At 31.6% G+C, this 14,895-nt stretch overlaps 1 protein-coding gene across 1 annotated transcript; it reads left to right on the top strand.

Annotated features, from left to right (window-relative positions):
- The first annotated feature begins 1,257 nt into the window (after window positions 1-1,257).
- Window positions 1,258-2,363, top strand: LOC146996571 (uncharacterized protein F54H12.2-like). Its single transcript, XM_085821446.1, has 2 exons — window positions 1,258-1,783; window positions 2,107-2,363. Exons 1-2 carry the CDS (start codon window positions 1,258-1,260, stop codon window positions 2,361-2,363), a joined length of 783 nt encoding a protein of 260 aa, XP_085677572.1.
- The last annotated feature ends 12,532 nt before the right edge of the window (window positions 2,364-14,895 follow it).

The following is a 14,895-nucleotide window of genomic DNA, read 5'->3' as shown; positions in this document are numbered from 1 at the left end:
ACAAATTCAATCAATGGATTCCAGCTTCTAATTTACTCTCGATATAAAGTGTGAGAAAATACTGTATCCGAATCATTTATGAAAATGAGTTTCTACGTAACACTTCCGAGCGATAGCTCTATGAATTATTTCCCCGAAAATAAAATTTCACATTTTATAACACGTTTACCTGTTCCCATTGAATTAAAAGGTATGTGGGAAGTTGGTTTGGTTGAATTGCTATATCCGCACACATGGCACAATGTGAACGCAGACAATAACTTAATTGGATTTGTTTTAGAGAAAGATGGTGAAATGTTAGGTCGTAGATTACCTCCAGGATGTTATGAAACAGTACCTGATATTTTAAAAGCTATTTATATTAAAGAACATCAAAACAAAATAATATTTAATTATAACCCAGTAACAAAACGAGTGAAAATCAAAGTGAAAAATAACGCTAAAGTGATTTTACATGATGGGTTAGAACAAATGTTAGGTTTTGAATCTATGGAAATTACATCTACAGATGATAGTTCCGAAACTGTTGTAGAAAGTCCTTTTGCAGCCGACCCCTGTGCACATTATCGTGTATTAATGATATATACGGATATTGTAGAACCTCAAATCGTAGGAGATGTTTTAGCTCCTCTTCTTCGAATTGTAAGAGTAACTGGTAGCGATGGAGAAGTGGTGAGTGCACTATTTGATAGACCTCATTATTTACCTGTGAATCGGAAAATGATAGACACTTTGGAAATCGATATATAACGCATATGGGAGCACTTACGCCATTTGAACGAGGAAGGTCATACGTGAAACTTCATTTCCGTCAAAAATACTTGTCATAATGTATGTACCTTATCAGTGTTGTCAAAAATCTTTTGAAGATTATTATGTACAACAAACAGGACATGGATTGAATTATTATCAAGGTAATCTTTATCAGAGAGGATACGGATTAGGGGGTCTATTCAGATCCTTCTTTCGCGCTGCCGTACCTCTTATTAAATCAGGAGGCAAAGCAATTGGAAAACAAGTATGGCATAGTGGACTGAATTTGTTAAATGATGTATCATAAGGACAAGATGTAAAAGAGGCTGCTAAGCGTCGACTGAAAGAAGCCGGAAATATATTAACAGATAAAGCTGCTACTAAAGTGAAGAACATGATTGGTTCTGGACGAGTTAATAAAAAGCAGAAACGTAGGAAAAAGCGTACCATTTCTCACAGATCAAAGAAGGTGAAAGCACAGGATATTTTCTCTTAAAAAAAAGTATGACTTCGTATATTCATCGAGACTCTCCCGTTTGCGTCAAATCTGAATTAGATTTATTTACCATTCCTCCTACGCAAACAGCTATAGAAAAAGGACAGTTTGTGGAATATCACCCTCTCGCAAATATACGAGATGGAGGACCTATCGAATTTAATATTTCTGGCAGTGGTGAAGACTATATTGATCTAGCTGCTTCTTATATACACGTGAAAGTTAAAGTAGTTAAGGCAGACGGATCCAATCTAACAGACAAAGAACCGGTTGCCCCTGTAAATTTATTTTTACATTCTCTCTTTTCGCAAGTAGATGTAAGTTTAAATGAAAGAAACATTTCATCTGCGACAAATACCTATCCTTATAGAGCCTTCATCGAAACATTATTGAATTATGGGGAAGATGCAAAGAAAAGTTTACTCACCTGCGAAGGATTTTTCCAAGACACTTCACCTAATAAAATAGATGTCTTAGCTCAAGATGCGGATGCTGGACTAAAAGCTCGCGGTGAACTTATAAAAAAGAGTCAAAGTGTGGATTTGATAGGACAATTACATTGTGACATTTTTCAACAAAATCGACTCATGTTAAATTTAGTTGATGTGAAAATTAAAATGGTGCGTAGTAAATCTGCTTTCTGTCTAGTTTCTACTGAGAAAGATGCCGATTATAAAGTGATCTTGGATCATGCTTCTTTGTTTATCAGAAAAGGAAAAGTAAACCCTGGAGTCTCTCTCGGACATGTAAAAGCGTTGGAAAAAGTTCTGCTAAATACCCTATAGATCGAGTATTATGCAAAACATATTCAGTATCTAAGGGAAGTTGGTCTTTTATGCAAGATAATGTATTTTTAGGATTGATGCCCAAGCGAGTCATTATTACTCGTGTAGAAAATGCTGCAATGAATGGACAATATTCAATGACTCCTTTTCTGTTTGCCCATCATCATGTCAACTTTATATCGATTTATGTAGATGGACAACCCGTTCCATGTAAACCAATGGACCTTGATTTCGAATCTAATCATTATGTGCGTGCTTACCACAGTTTATTTTCTGGATTTAATCGCGACAAAGGCATCTATTTATCTCGAGAAGAATTTGTGAAATAACATGTGTTATATGCTTTCGATTTAACTCCAGATATGTGTGATGGATCTCATTTTAACTTACAGCATCAAGGCAATTTGCGAGTAGAAATTAAATTTGCTAAAGCTCTCTCTGCGACTCTCTCGGTGCTAGTTTATGCAGAATTTCAAAGCGTGATTAAAATAACAAAATCTCGTCATGTACTATGCGATTTTGCTAATTAAGCAATGGACAGCCTTGAAATAAACAGAGCACTCTCTCAGAATGCAAAGACACGAAAAGCATTTCTGGGAGTTTTTGCAAGTGATCGACTCCCTGTCGAGATCAAGAAATATCCAAGTTGCTTTATAGCTAATGTAGATCGTGCATCTGAATCCGGTAGTCACTGGTTAGCCTTTTACATTTCATCCCCACAGCATTTAGAATTTTTCCATTCCTATGGACATGACCCATCCTATTTTCCTGGACCGATAGCCAAGTATGCAGAACGATTTCCACAGATGGACTTTAATTCGATGACTCTCCAAACTAATGTAACGGCAGTATGTGGTCAATATTGCATATACTATTTACATTGTAAATGTCGTGGACAATCTCTCAATGATATATTGTTATCTTTCATACCTCAACATATATCTAATGATATTAAAGTATATAATTTTGCAATCAAGAAATTTCACGTAAGATCTTCTTTCTATCAATAAATACATTTAAACTTTATACATTATGTGTCTTGTCTCATTTAATATGGAATTTCCAAAGCTACAGCATCCTTTCACAATGGTGATTTCGGGACCCACTGGATGTGGGAAAACCTATTTTGTACGAGAACTGTTAAAGTATAAAGAGGAAATGTTTTCAACGATTCCCGATAAAGTAGTATGGTGTTATGGAATTTACCAACCTCTGTATAATGATATACCGAATGTTACTTTTGTCGAAGGTTTACCAATTAAATATCAAGAATATTTAGGTTCCAACACATTATTCATCATAGACGATTTGATGAGCGAATGTGGGAATGATAAACGTCTGACTAACTTATTTACAAAAGGAAGTCATCATTTAAATTTAAGCGTTATTTTTATCACACAAAACCTTTTTCACAAGGGAAAAGAAATGCGTGAAGTGACTTTAAATGCACACTATTTAATTTTGTGTAAAAACAGAAGAGATGTCAGTCAAATCGTACATTTAGGAAAACAGCTCTTTCCGCGTCATTTAAAGTTTTTTCAAGAAGTATATGAAGATGCAACCAAGAAACCTTTTTCTTATTTATTCATTGATCTGCGCAGTGAAACTCCGGAAGAATTACGTTTACGCACCCAAATTTTACCTAACCAAGTACAGTATGTTTATCAAATGAAACATTACTAAAAAATAATAAAAACAACAGCTTTATAAAATGCATCATCATTTTATAAAATGACGCTGGTCAAGAAACAGCTAAGACAGTTACAGCTGTTAAACATTTGTCCGTTAAAGTTACGGAAACAGCTATTAAAGAAAATTAATATCAATTGCATAAAAGCTATATGCGAATGTAGTTTAAACATACTCAAAGGAAACGTTCCATTGTCAGAGCAACAAAAGAAGTCTCTCTGTAAGCATAAAACAACTTTACGAAAATTAGGAAATCGTAAGATTTCTCTTGTGAAGAAACGAAAATTAATTTTACAAAAAGGAGGTTTTCTAAACGTTTTGATTCCTGCTGCTCTCAGTGTTCTTACAGGACTAATCAATGGAGTTCACTAAGAAATATGTGTTAGTTCCAGAAGAGATGATGACAAAGCATACCATTTCTGATAAACAGTTAAGTGAATTGGATAAAGCCATGATGCATATTTTAAACAGTTCAGATGACGATCGTGAGAAATTAGTGCGTTATTATGAACTTTTACAAAAGAAATTGAACTTAAAGGAATACAATTCACCCTTTAAACCTCCTAAAGACGACTCACAAAATTCTTTAGACGATTCAGCTGAGATGAAGAAAGTGAAAGAGGAAGAAGAAGCCCCCTCATCTGTGACAGACGGCGACAAACAGATGACTGTAACTGATTATTCTACTGTTATCTTAGACAGTGTACCTTTACGAATGAGAAGAAAAGCACAAAATGCATTAGCTATTTTAAAGCGACATCCTGATATTCTTAAGTGGAATGATAAAGGCGAGGTACTTTATCATAAGGAAAAAATTAAGCATTCAAATATTATAGACTTATTCAATATCCTTTTTACAACCAAAAAGAAAAAGATTAATATTCCTGCTAAAAACGAATTTTTAAAAGCCTTGACTGAAATCAACATGCCAATGAACTATATCAAAAATGAAAATTTACAGAATCATGATGTTAATATGAAAAAAAAAAAAAATATTGCATGTTAAATCTGTAAAACATATACGTTCTCCACGAAAATGGGAACCTTATTAAATGAATAAAATTATTATTTTTACATATAAACTCTTTCTTCTCTCTACAATCAATATTTGTTTTACATCGTTTTTAAATGTTATGAAAAACATTCATTTCACCAAGAAGCTTTTACCTTTCAATACATTTATTTTCAAAGAATAAATTTCTGTATTATACATAAAATATACTTGGAATTTTCTTTCATTAGTTAATATCAAATTAACATCAATATCCATTTACTAACATTTGATATACACGTTTGCTTTAAAATTAAAACTAAAATTTCAATATATTTCTATTAAAAACATAAGGAAAAAAAATAGTCATAACATCAACCAAACACAGAAATTTAAATAGAATAGCTGTACTTATATTAATGCATTTTTATAATCTTCATAACATTTCGATTCAAAAAACCTATCACAAAATAAATGAACAATTTTTTTCTGCCTTAAAGAATCTCTTATATTTTTAAAATTAATACATAAAAATATATATTCACCAATATAATTCATCAACACTTATCGTAATACATTCTTGTCTTGTCTTGTTTGGGAAGGACAGTCTATAAGGCGTCATTATATTATTGCGTTATCATGGTAAGATAGGTTAATGGAAAACTCTGATAATCACTGAAAAACTATTTGAAAGAGTTGTTATTCTTAAGTTTGACATTATTTATACATATATGCATAAGGGTAATCTTAAAAGCATCATCCACTTATCATGATAGAGTAATGGAAAATTTCTAAAACTCTGATAATCATATGCGAAAGAATGTATTATCTTAAGGTTGTTGTTGCTATTCCAAGTTTGACAATACATACAGAAGTGAAGGAAGATCCTTGATAAGCGTTGTAGACTTCACGTTATGATAAGGGTTAATGGAAGTTGAAATCGTATTCGAAAGAAAGGGTTATCATAATGTTGTTGTTGTCCTGGTTCAGATTATACAAATCTGAAATGTTTCGAGAACATTCTTTAATCCCTATAAAAGGTGTTTCAGAAATGGAAAAAGTCAGTTCTCTTCTCAACCTTGAAAAGAGCAAGTCTTCCTGATTTGATTCACAGAGCTTAATATTTTTTTGCGATGGCTTTTGAACAAGATCACCAATCTGTTTCTTCCAACGTAAGTATTAGAACTGTTATATATTATTTTAATTATTATTTTTTTTCAGACTAGATGAACTTTTTAAAATGAATTATAATCAATCTATTTTTTAATGCACGATTTATATGTTTGCTTCAAGTATGATTTGAATTAAATAGCCTGCTTTTTACATAGTTTAGAGTTCAAAAAAAATTTTTTTAAAGCATTTGTAAGAGTCTGAAGGAAATCAGTCGAGTTTGTATATCGTTGCATGATATTTTTAATGCATGAATGAACTATTTTTTATGAGAAGATGCTTTTATTTTGAATCTTTATTTTAAAAGTATATTTATTATAAGATAATGAATGAAGTATCAAATACTTTTAAACAGCAGTCATCATTTTTGAATATTCTAAAAAAATATTTTTTATTAACACAGTTTTTTCTCTTTTTTTTTTTTTTTTTTCTTAGTTTATCGACTTTGGAATTCAGGAGGAGGAATTCAACTCTCTAACTTCTGAAAGAATGGAACCTCAACCAAGTACAAGAGAGGTAACATTTTTTTTTTCTTTTTAATAGTGGCTTGCAGATATAGTTATTTATTCAATGGTTCTCTTTCCCTTCAGTCGTTGTTGTACAATGTGTGATTATTAGGAAAAAAAGTAGTGAGAGAGAGATTTTTAAACTAAACTAAAATTCTTTAAACGTAAAGAGTTAATACTAAATGATTTCTAAAATGATTTATGTAATTAATTTTTTTTTAGTGAGGGATGATTAAAAATGAGTAATTTTATAATGAAGAAAGCATGCATATTGAAAGCGGCTTTTTTATCTTTCACAGGTTTGCGACATATGTGGTAAAAGTTTTAGCAATAAAAGTCATTTAGTTCGTCATTCGAAAACACATGAGGGAAAAATCTTTCACTGTGAAGAATGTCAGGCTCAGTTTACGAGAGCAGATAGTTTACGAAGACACATACAAAATATTCATGTTAAAAAAATACCTTTTCATGTGAAAAATGCAACGACGTGTTTAGCAGAAAACATGATCTAATGAAACATAACCGTACTCAACATGGTACTGTTCAAAGTATTAAAAGGAAAAGTAAATACCCCCATCCATTAAACAAGCGAATGAAGCATGCAGCGTCGGCCTTAAATGTCTTCAGTTCTTTTACAATTATCGCCACCAAAGAAATTAATCAAGATCTAGAAATAATTTTAAATAATATCAAATTAAATATTATGTCCAAACTCGAGGAAGAAATCAATGAGAAAAAGGCTTTAAAATGGTACATTATAGTAACAGCACAGTTCTCTAGAATAGGACATGATGGGGACGAAGAGGTTATTAAATCACATTTTAGATCTACCTGCCTCACAAATTTAACAATAGAGAATATTGAAGAACAATTGAATGAGGCCTATAACAAGATAAAAAAATCGTTTGAAGAATTTTTACAAAATGGCTCGGGATGGACATTAGATAAAATTGAAAAATTAGAACTCTGCACAGCTCGATATCATCCCTTAGCCGCTAGTAGTTATATACCTCTTCCCAAAGAACTTGCCATGAAAAAAGCCATTTTAAACATTCAAAATGAGGATCAAAAATGTTTAGTGTGGTGCTTACTTGCACACAAATATGATCTTTCTAGAGAAAATAAACCAGAACGAGTAAATCGTTATAAACCCTATGAACATGAAATAAAATTAGGAAATATTGAATGCCCTGTTCCTATTACAAAAATATCATCTATTGAAAAACTAAATAATCTTAGAATAAATGTATTTGGATATGAAGAAAAAGAAGTCTTTCCCCTCTACATTTCAAACAGAAAAGAAACTGATTGTATTAATTTACTTTTAATCAGTGATGACAGTAAACAACATTATTGCTTAATAAGAAATATGTCCCGGTTATTAGGTAACCTTACAAAACACCACCCAAGCATGTTCTATTGCATGAGATGCTTGCATAGATTCACCCGTGAAAACCTGTTAGAAGAACATGCAAAATACTGTCAACATCAAAACATACAGAGAATTAAAATGCCATCAGAAGAAGAAAAAATATTAGAATATACCAATTATCAATATGAAGAGTCTATTCCGTACATTATTTATGCTGATTTTGAAGCTTTAATTGAAAACATAGACACTTGTACACCTGATGTAGCTACTGCGTCTTTTACAGAAAAAATACATCATCATAAAGCTTGCGGATATGCTTACATAATTGTAGGACCTGATGGGAAAAGCGTTAAACCAGTAACAGTATATAGAGGTCCAAATGCAGTAGACCATTTTATACAAAATATTTTACGTGAAGAAGAGGAAATAGCCGAAAAATTATATAGTATTGTACCTCTTTCCATGACATCTCAAGATGAACAAAATTTTAAAAATGCAACTCATTGCTACTTATGCAAAAAAAATTTGAATAATGATCGTGTAAAAGATCACGATCATCTTACGGGAAAGTATAGAGGAGCTCTGCACAATAAGTGCAATTTGAAATTTAAACATCAAAAGAAAATTCCTGTCGTATTTTACAATTTAAAACACTATGATGAACATTTAATCATGCAAGGCATCGGCAAAATTCAAAACAGGGAGTTTCATGTTATACCTAATAATATGGAAAAATATATTTCTTTCAGTATTAAAAGAAAATGGAATAATCTAAGAATATCTTTAATTTTTATTGATAGTTTACAGTTTATGAACGCGTCTTTGGAAAAACTGGTATCTAACTTGCCTGAAGAAAAATTTAGGATTTTAAAAGAAAATTTTCCCAATGATCGAAACATAAAATTATTATTACGGAAGGGAATATATCCATATGAATACATCAACTCTTTTGATAAATTTAAAGATACTCAGTTACCATCCATAGAGAACTTTCGAAGTACTTTAACTGGTGAAAGTATATCTTCGGATGATTACATTCATGCTCAAACTGTTTGGCAAGTTTTTCATATTCAAAATTTAGGTGAACATCATGATTTATACGTAAAAAGTGATGTTTTACAATTAGCAGATGTGTTTGAAAATTTTAGACAGCTTTGTAAAACTTACTATAGTTTAGATTGTGCGCATTTGATGACTGCACCTGGATTAGCTTGGCAAGCCTGCTTAAAAATGACTGATCAAGCTTTGGAATTATTAACGGATGTTAATATGCATTTATTTATAGAGCAGGGCATTCGTGGAGGTGTGTCCATGATTACCCAGCGTAAGTCTGTAGCAAATAATAAATATCTGAAAAATTTTGATTCAACTAAAGAAAGTAAATATATCTTATACCTTGATGCAAACAATCTCTACGGGTGGGCTATGAGTCAACCCTTACCCTATGGAAGTTTTGAGTGGGTTGAACCTCATAAGAATGTCATAGAAAAGATTTTGACTTTATCAGAAGACAGTTTGGATGGATACATCTTGGAAGTAGACCTTGAATATCCCAAAGAACTTCATAATGCTCATAACGATTATCCCTTAGCTCCAGAAAAAATTAAAATAATAGCTAATCATCTTTCACCTTATGCAGTCAGTGTACTGAAAAATAATAAATTTATCTCGAATACTAAATTAGTTCCTAATTTAAATCCTAAATTTAATTATGTCATCTATCATAAAAATTTACAGTTATATCTCTCTTTAGGTATGAAATTAATGCATGTTCACAAAATTATAAAATTTAAACAAAAAGCTTGGTTACAACCTTATATACAGTTTAATACAGATCAACGTAAAAATGCACAGACAGGATATGAGAAAGATTTTTTTAAACTAATGAACAATAGTGTGTACGGTAAAACTATGGAAAACGTGAGGAAACATGTTGATGTCCAATTAGTCAATACAGAAAAAAAAGCGAAAAAATTGGTAGCTGCACCAACCTTTCATAATTTCAGAATTTTTGATAATGATTTGGTTGGAGTACAAAGGTTGAAAAACTGTGTTAGTTTAAACAGGCCCATATATGTAGGATTTGTCATACTAGAACTTAGTAAATATCATATGTACAATTTTCATTACAATCATATCAAAAAACAATATGGAGAAAGAGCCAACCTACTTTTTATTGACACAGACTCTCTCACGTACGAAATTTTAACAGAAGATGTATATCGAGATATGAGTTTTCATACGCATCTGTACGATATGTCAGATTATCGAAGACTCATGCTTTATACAATATCAATAATAAAAAGAAAATTGGATGCTTCAAAGATGAAATGAATTCCGAACCAATACTGGAGTTTATAGGACTGAGGGCGAAAATATACTCTCTACTGTTGGATGAAAGTGAGAAGAAAACCGCGAAAGGAGTTAAACGAAGTGTTATTAAAAGGAAACTTAAACATAAAAATTATAGAGATTGTTTAGAGAAATCTATCTTCACCAGAGAATTACAATATAATATTCAGAGTAAGAACCATCATCTTTTTACCATGGCTATAAATAAAATCGCACTTTCAGCTTTTGATGATAAAAGATATATTTTAAAGGATGGAGTGCACTCCTTAGCCTATGGGCATATTAATATAAATAATGTTTAATGGAAAACAAAATGGATTATTTTTAAAGTGGTCAATGACTTCACAGTGACTTATGGGAAGGGGCTGGCACCTGGGTATTCAAAAAAACCCCATGACTGTGACTGAGGTGTCAGAAAGCTGAGGCTTTCGATAAAAGCCCATGTGTATGTGTGTGTGTGTGTGTGTGTGTGAAATTTTAATGAGTATTATGTTATTCTTTCCAATATTTTAACAGTTATTTCTTTCCAGAAAAGCAGATATTTTGTTTCAGGGTTCAATCCTATATTTTGAATCATAGAACATTTAAAAAAAAGAAACTTCTAAAATAGATTATTTTCTTTTTTCATCCCTAGAGGACGCCATAAGCAATTCCTAAATACATTATTTTCTTTTTTCGTCGCTAGAGGACGCCATGACTCCGTTGCCAAATTAAAAAAACTAACTTTAAATGAAAAGCAGGAGGTCTACAACTCAATCAGCAGTCTACCAACACCTCAACTCCACTCGTGACCACGCCTCCTAGTGTGATGACGTTGCCTTTGGCCCCGCCCTCTGTGATGTCATTGATCACGCCCCCTGACCCACTGACCCACCTGTCGCAGAACGCCCATTTTCTATCTACTATTGTTATTAGTGTATTACTCATAACATGTATAATAAGTATTCAATGTATGTTTCTATGTTCGAATATGCAAGGCAAATGTATAAAGTAATGAGAAGTATGGTAAAAGGTAGTGTAATAATGTAAGTACTGTGCAAATTAGTAAAATGTGCAAATGTAAAGCTTAATGTATAATGTGCTAAAATAATGTAAGATGCAGTATAATGTAATGTTAGGTTTTAAAGCATTTTAAATAGTGCATTCTTCATAAAAAGTATAATATGTATTCAGTGTATGTAATGGTGAAGTTCTAAAGCAAAATGCAGTATAATGCAATGCCAGGTTTATATGTATAATTTGTTCTCAATGTATGTTTTTTATGTTTAAATACGTAAGACAAATGTATAAAGTAATGAAAAGTATGGTAAACGTCGTGTACGGTAAAACGCACATTGTAATATAGTGAAATGTACAAAAGTAAGGTATCATATATAATCTGTGACGTAATATAAGGTACAGTATAGCGCAAGTATGGCATAATGTACAATATACAATTGTATATATTGTAATGTTTATATCTATGCATGTTTATTTAGGTAATAACCAAGCATGTATCCTCATTTAGCAATAGCAACAGTCTGTCATACCATGCTGCCCAAAGCCCTTGTATGGCCATATATTGATTGATATTGTTTCAATAAATGCTGGGCCCGGGCGATTGGATGAGGGGGAATTCCCGGGGGCATATTGGTTTGTTCGACTGCCCACCGGATGCTTTAGGCGCTGGATCTCGGAGTCTTGTACGAGGCTCTCGTGTGGTCACACCAACTAGCCAAATCTAGATAAGGGTGTACGTGGTGCTCTACTGATTAACCGAATGGCAAAGCAACAGTGCCCACGTCCTCCGTCGCTTATCGCTTATCGCTTATAATCATGATGACAGGTTGCTATAATTATTTTATTATCATTACCAATATTTGAAATGATACGTCAGAGTTTTGGACTGCTTTTGGTCTGTAGGATTCGAAGAGAGAATTGTTGGCATTGAAGCATCCTTTACAGTCACTTGATAAGAATATTCTTATAAGTATACTGTATATTCTTATAAGCGTATATATTATTCTTATATTATTATAAGTATGTTACGCGACTAAAACGAGGTCGTAATAATCAGGTCCCATGATGTTGACATTTTCTAAAGTCATTAGACTTAGATTTTAGACAGTTTTATATTAACGTGCTATTGCAGGTGCAACGTTGCCGGTTCCTTAAATTAAGCCTAAGGGCACATGAAATAAATAATTCAGGAAATGGAAAACATCTTGGATGAGAAAACGGAGAAAGGAAAAGTGAGAGGGGTACCAAAAGACATCTAGCAGATGAACGGAACTTGACAAGATGAAGAAAATCCAAACGGATCCATCACAATTCAAAAATTTTTCTACAGAAACTTGAATACAGTAATATACTATGGTACTTTTGTACTATACTGGTTTTCAGGAGTACTGTGTTTCCGCGATTATTTTTACTTACGTGATAGAGTCCCAAGTAGAGCATGGCATATGCAGGTATTTGGAACGATGTTTCCTCCATTAAAGTTGGATAGGAGAGGAAGGGACCAGAAAAAATATTTGCATTTACGTTTCGTTAATTTATTTTATTCAACAAGTCGTGAATAAACATAATCTTCTAATACTTCAGAAACAATTTATCGAAATGCCGAAATACAAAAATCCACCACAAAAGCATAATTTTTTATTAAAAATTGACTGATATATTTACATTCTAAAGAAACTGCATATTTGCATCTACATGAAATGAAAAATAGATAAAATATTATAATTAACCAGTAAAATGGCCTTCAAAAATAAAACTTGGAAATAACAAGGAAAAATTGATGACGAAACTTGGATGGAATTTTGTAAATCACGCCTACCGAGAGTTAAATAGGCCTCACTCCATAATTATGAGTTATTCACTTTCCTCATTATTTGGTAGTACGTATATTTATGAACAAATACTTTGAATACTTAAACACGCTAAGAATATTAGAACCAGAAAATCGGATGAACATCGTGAGAACTCCCTCAGAAATGCAACCACTTCAATCTAAGTAGACATTAGTTTCGTTTCCGAAATTTGGTCTAATATTACATTACGTTTATGAATTCTTGTAATTACAACCAAAATATACAATGAAACTTTATGTATAAAATGTCAACTACAATGTAATGTCAATTGTCACTGCACAAAAAATCAAATTAGTAGATATTAAGCTACTAAATATATTTTAAAAGTTTTTTTTTTTTTTTTTTTTTTTTTTTTTTTTTTATGTATCAGCCATCATTAGCGTTAAGCAGTAACTACTCGCCATATAAATCAAGCAAATCATTGATTCTCTTTAATTGTCTATATATTCGCTTCCTTATATATAGCAAATATTATATATGTCATAATATATGTAGTGTCAATGTTGAATACCAGATGGCGTACAGATTTCTCATCAAATAATTCTTTTACTGTTTTATTTTTCGTTTTGTGAGTTGGCAATTAGATGAGTTAGAGTCAAGATGCAGTAAAAGAACGACGACGATAAAGAAATAAAAATGTATTGAAGTAGCATATTTGTTAAAAATGTAAATACTTTAAATGTAATTAAACGTGCTGTTCTTTCAAGTAGTTTCTTAGATGTCGTTTTCGAGAAGTCCACATATTATGTATATATATATATATATATATTTTACACATTGAGAAAATTTCCAAAAAAAATACACTCACACACGTACCTTTCCCTCCTATATGGGAAATATAAATATTTCTTTCTTTTTCTGCATGAAATTTCTTGTTCTTCGTATCTAATTAATATAGCTTTTCTTCTTTTTCGTATCTAATTAATAAACATTCCGGTTTTTTGTGTTTATAATTAATAAATATTTTTTTTCACATTTGACACATCATAAAATGCTGTGTTTTTGTCATAAATCTTTACATCAGCTATGGTAGTTATTTATCAAATGTCTGAAAATGATATTATTGCTTTCACCTGTATGTATTATAAATGGTTTTTCTAACTTGATCATAGCCATTCTATGAGTAACTTGAAAGAAGACATTCGACAAAGATGATAAATTCTAAATTTATACCTTCTGATAAATTCTAAATTTATCAGAAGCCTTTCATTTTCTTCCTAGTCATATTTATAATTAATAAACATATTTTAAATACTTAAAGTACAGGTTCTTTCATTTTTTATTGATTTTACATGACTTAATGCAAAATGTGATTGTCTGTATGAAATCTCTTCCTTGTACTCACATTTATAATTATTAAACATATTTTTCATATTTGACACATCAGAAAATACAGTTTTTGATTGATTTTACGACTAATGCAAATGTGACAATTCCAACACAACCCACCGAATTACAAATAGACACCGCTTTTAACACTGGTTTTCCATTTTTCTAAGATATATACACTTTCTGAAATACATACATATTTTGCTAATGAGACAACATAGAAATAGGTGACATTTCATCTCTTCTGTCTCTGAAAATTAGGGATATCGAAATTACCAAAAAGAATTCTCCATTACAAGATTACTTTTTTCTCAAGCCACGTTCCGTTCTACCAGTTCTTTCATGTTTTATGAATTTTTAAAATATTTACAAAGTGCACATTAAGCGAATTTAAAATAACGCAACCAATCCCATAAATTTTTCTCTTAGACGCGAAATTTAGAAATTTTTTCGACCCAGGGAATATAAACGTTTGGACTTCTCTGCGTTACAGTATCAAACGGCAGACACTGTGCTACAGCTACTGCATGCCTGTAGTGAAGCAAATATCAAAGTATGAGAAGTTTCTCTTCGATTATTTTGCAGAAGAAATATGAAGCT

Source organism: Stegodyphus dumicola, chromosome 7 (assembly GCF_044657685.1).
Source record: "Stegodyphus dumicola isolate Sdum_Otavi_A_Nest chromosome 7, ASM4465768v1".
In the NCBI taxonomy this organism is placed as follows: Eukaryota; Metazoa; Arthropoda; class Arachnida; order Araneae; family Eresidae; genus Stegodyphus; species Stegodyphus dumicola.
The sequence above is the reverse complement of the archived record's forward strand: the minus strand, read 5'-3'. Positions and strand labels throughout refer to the sequence as shown.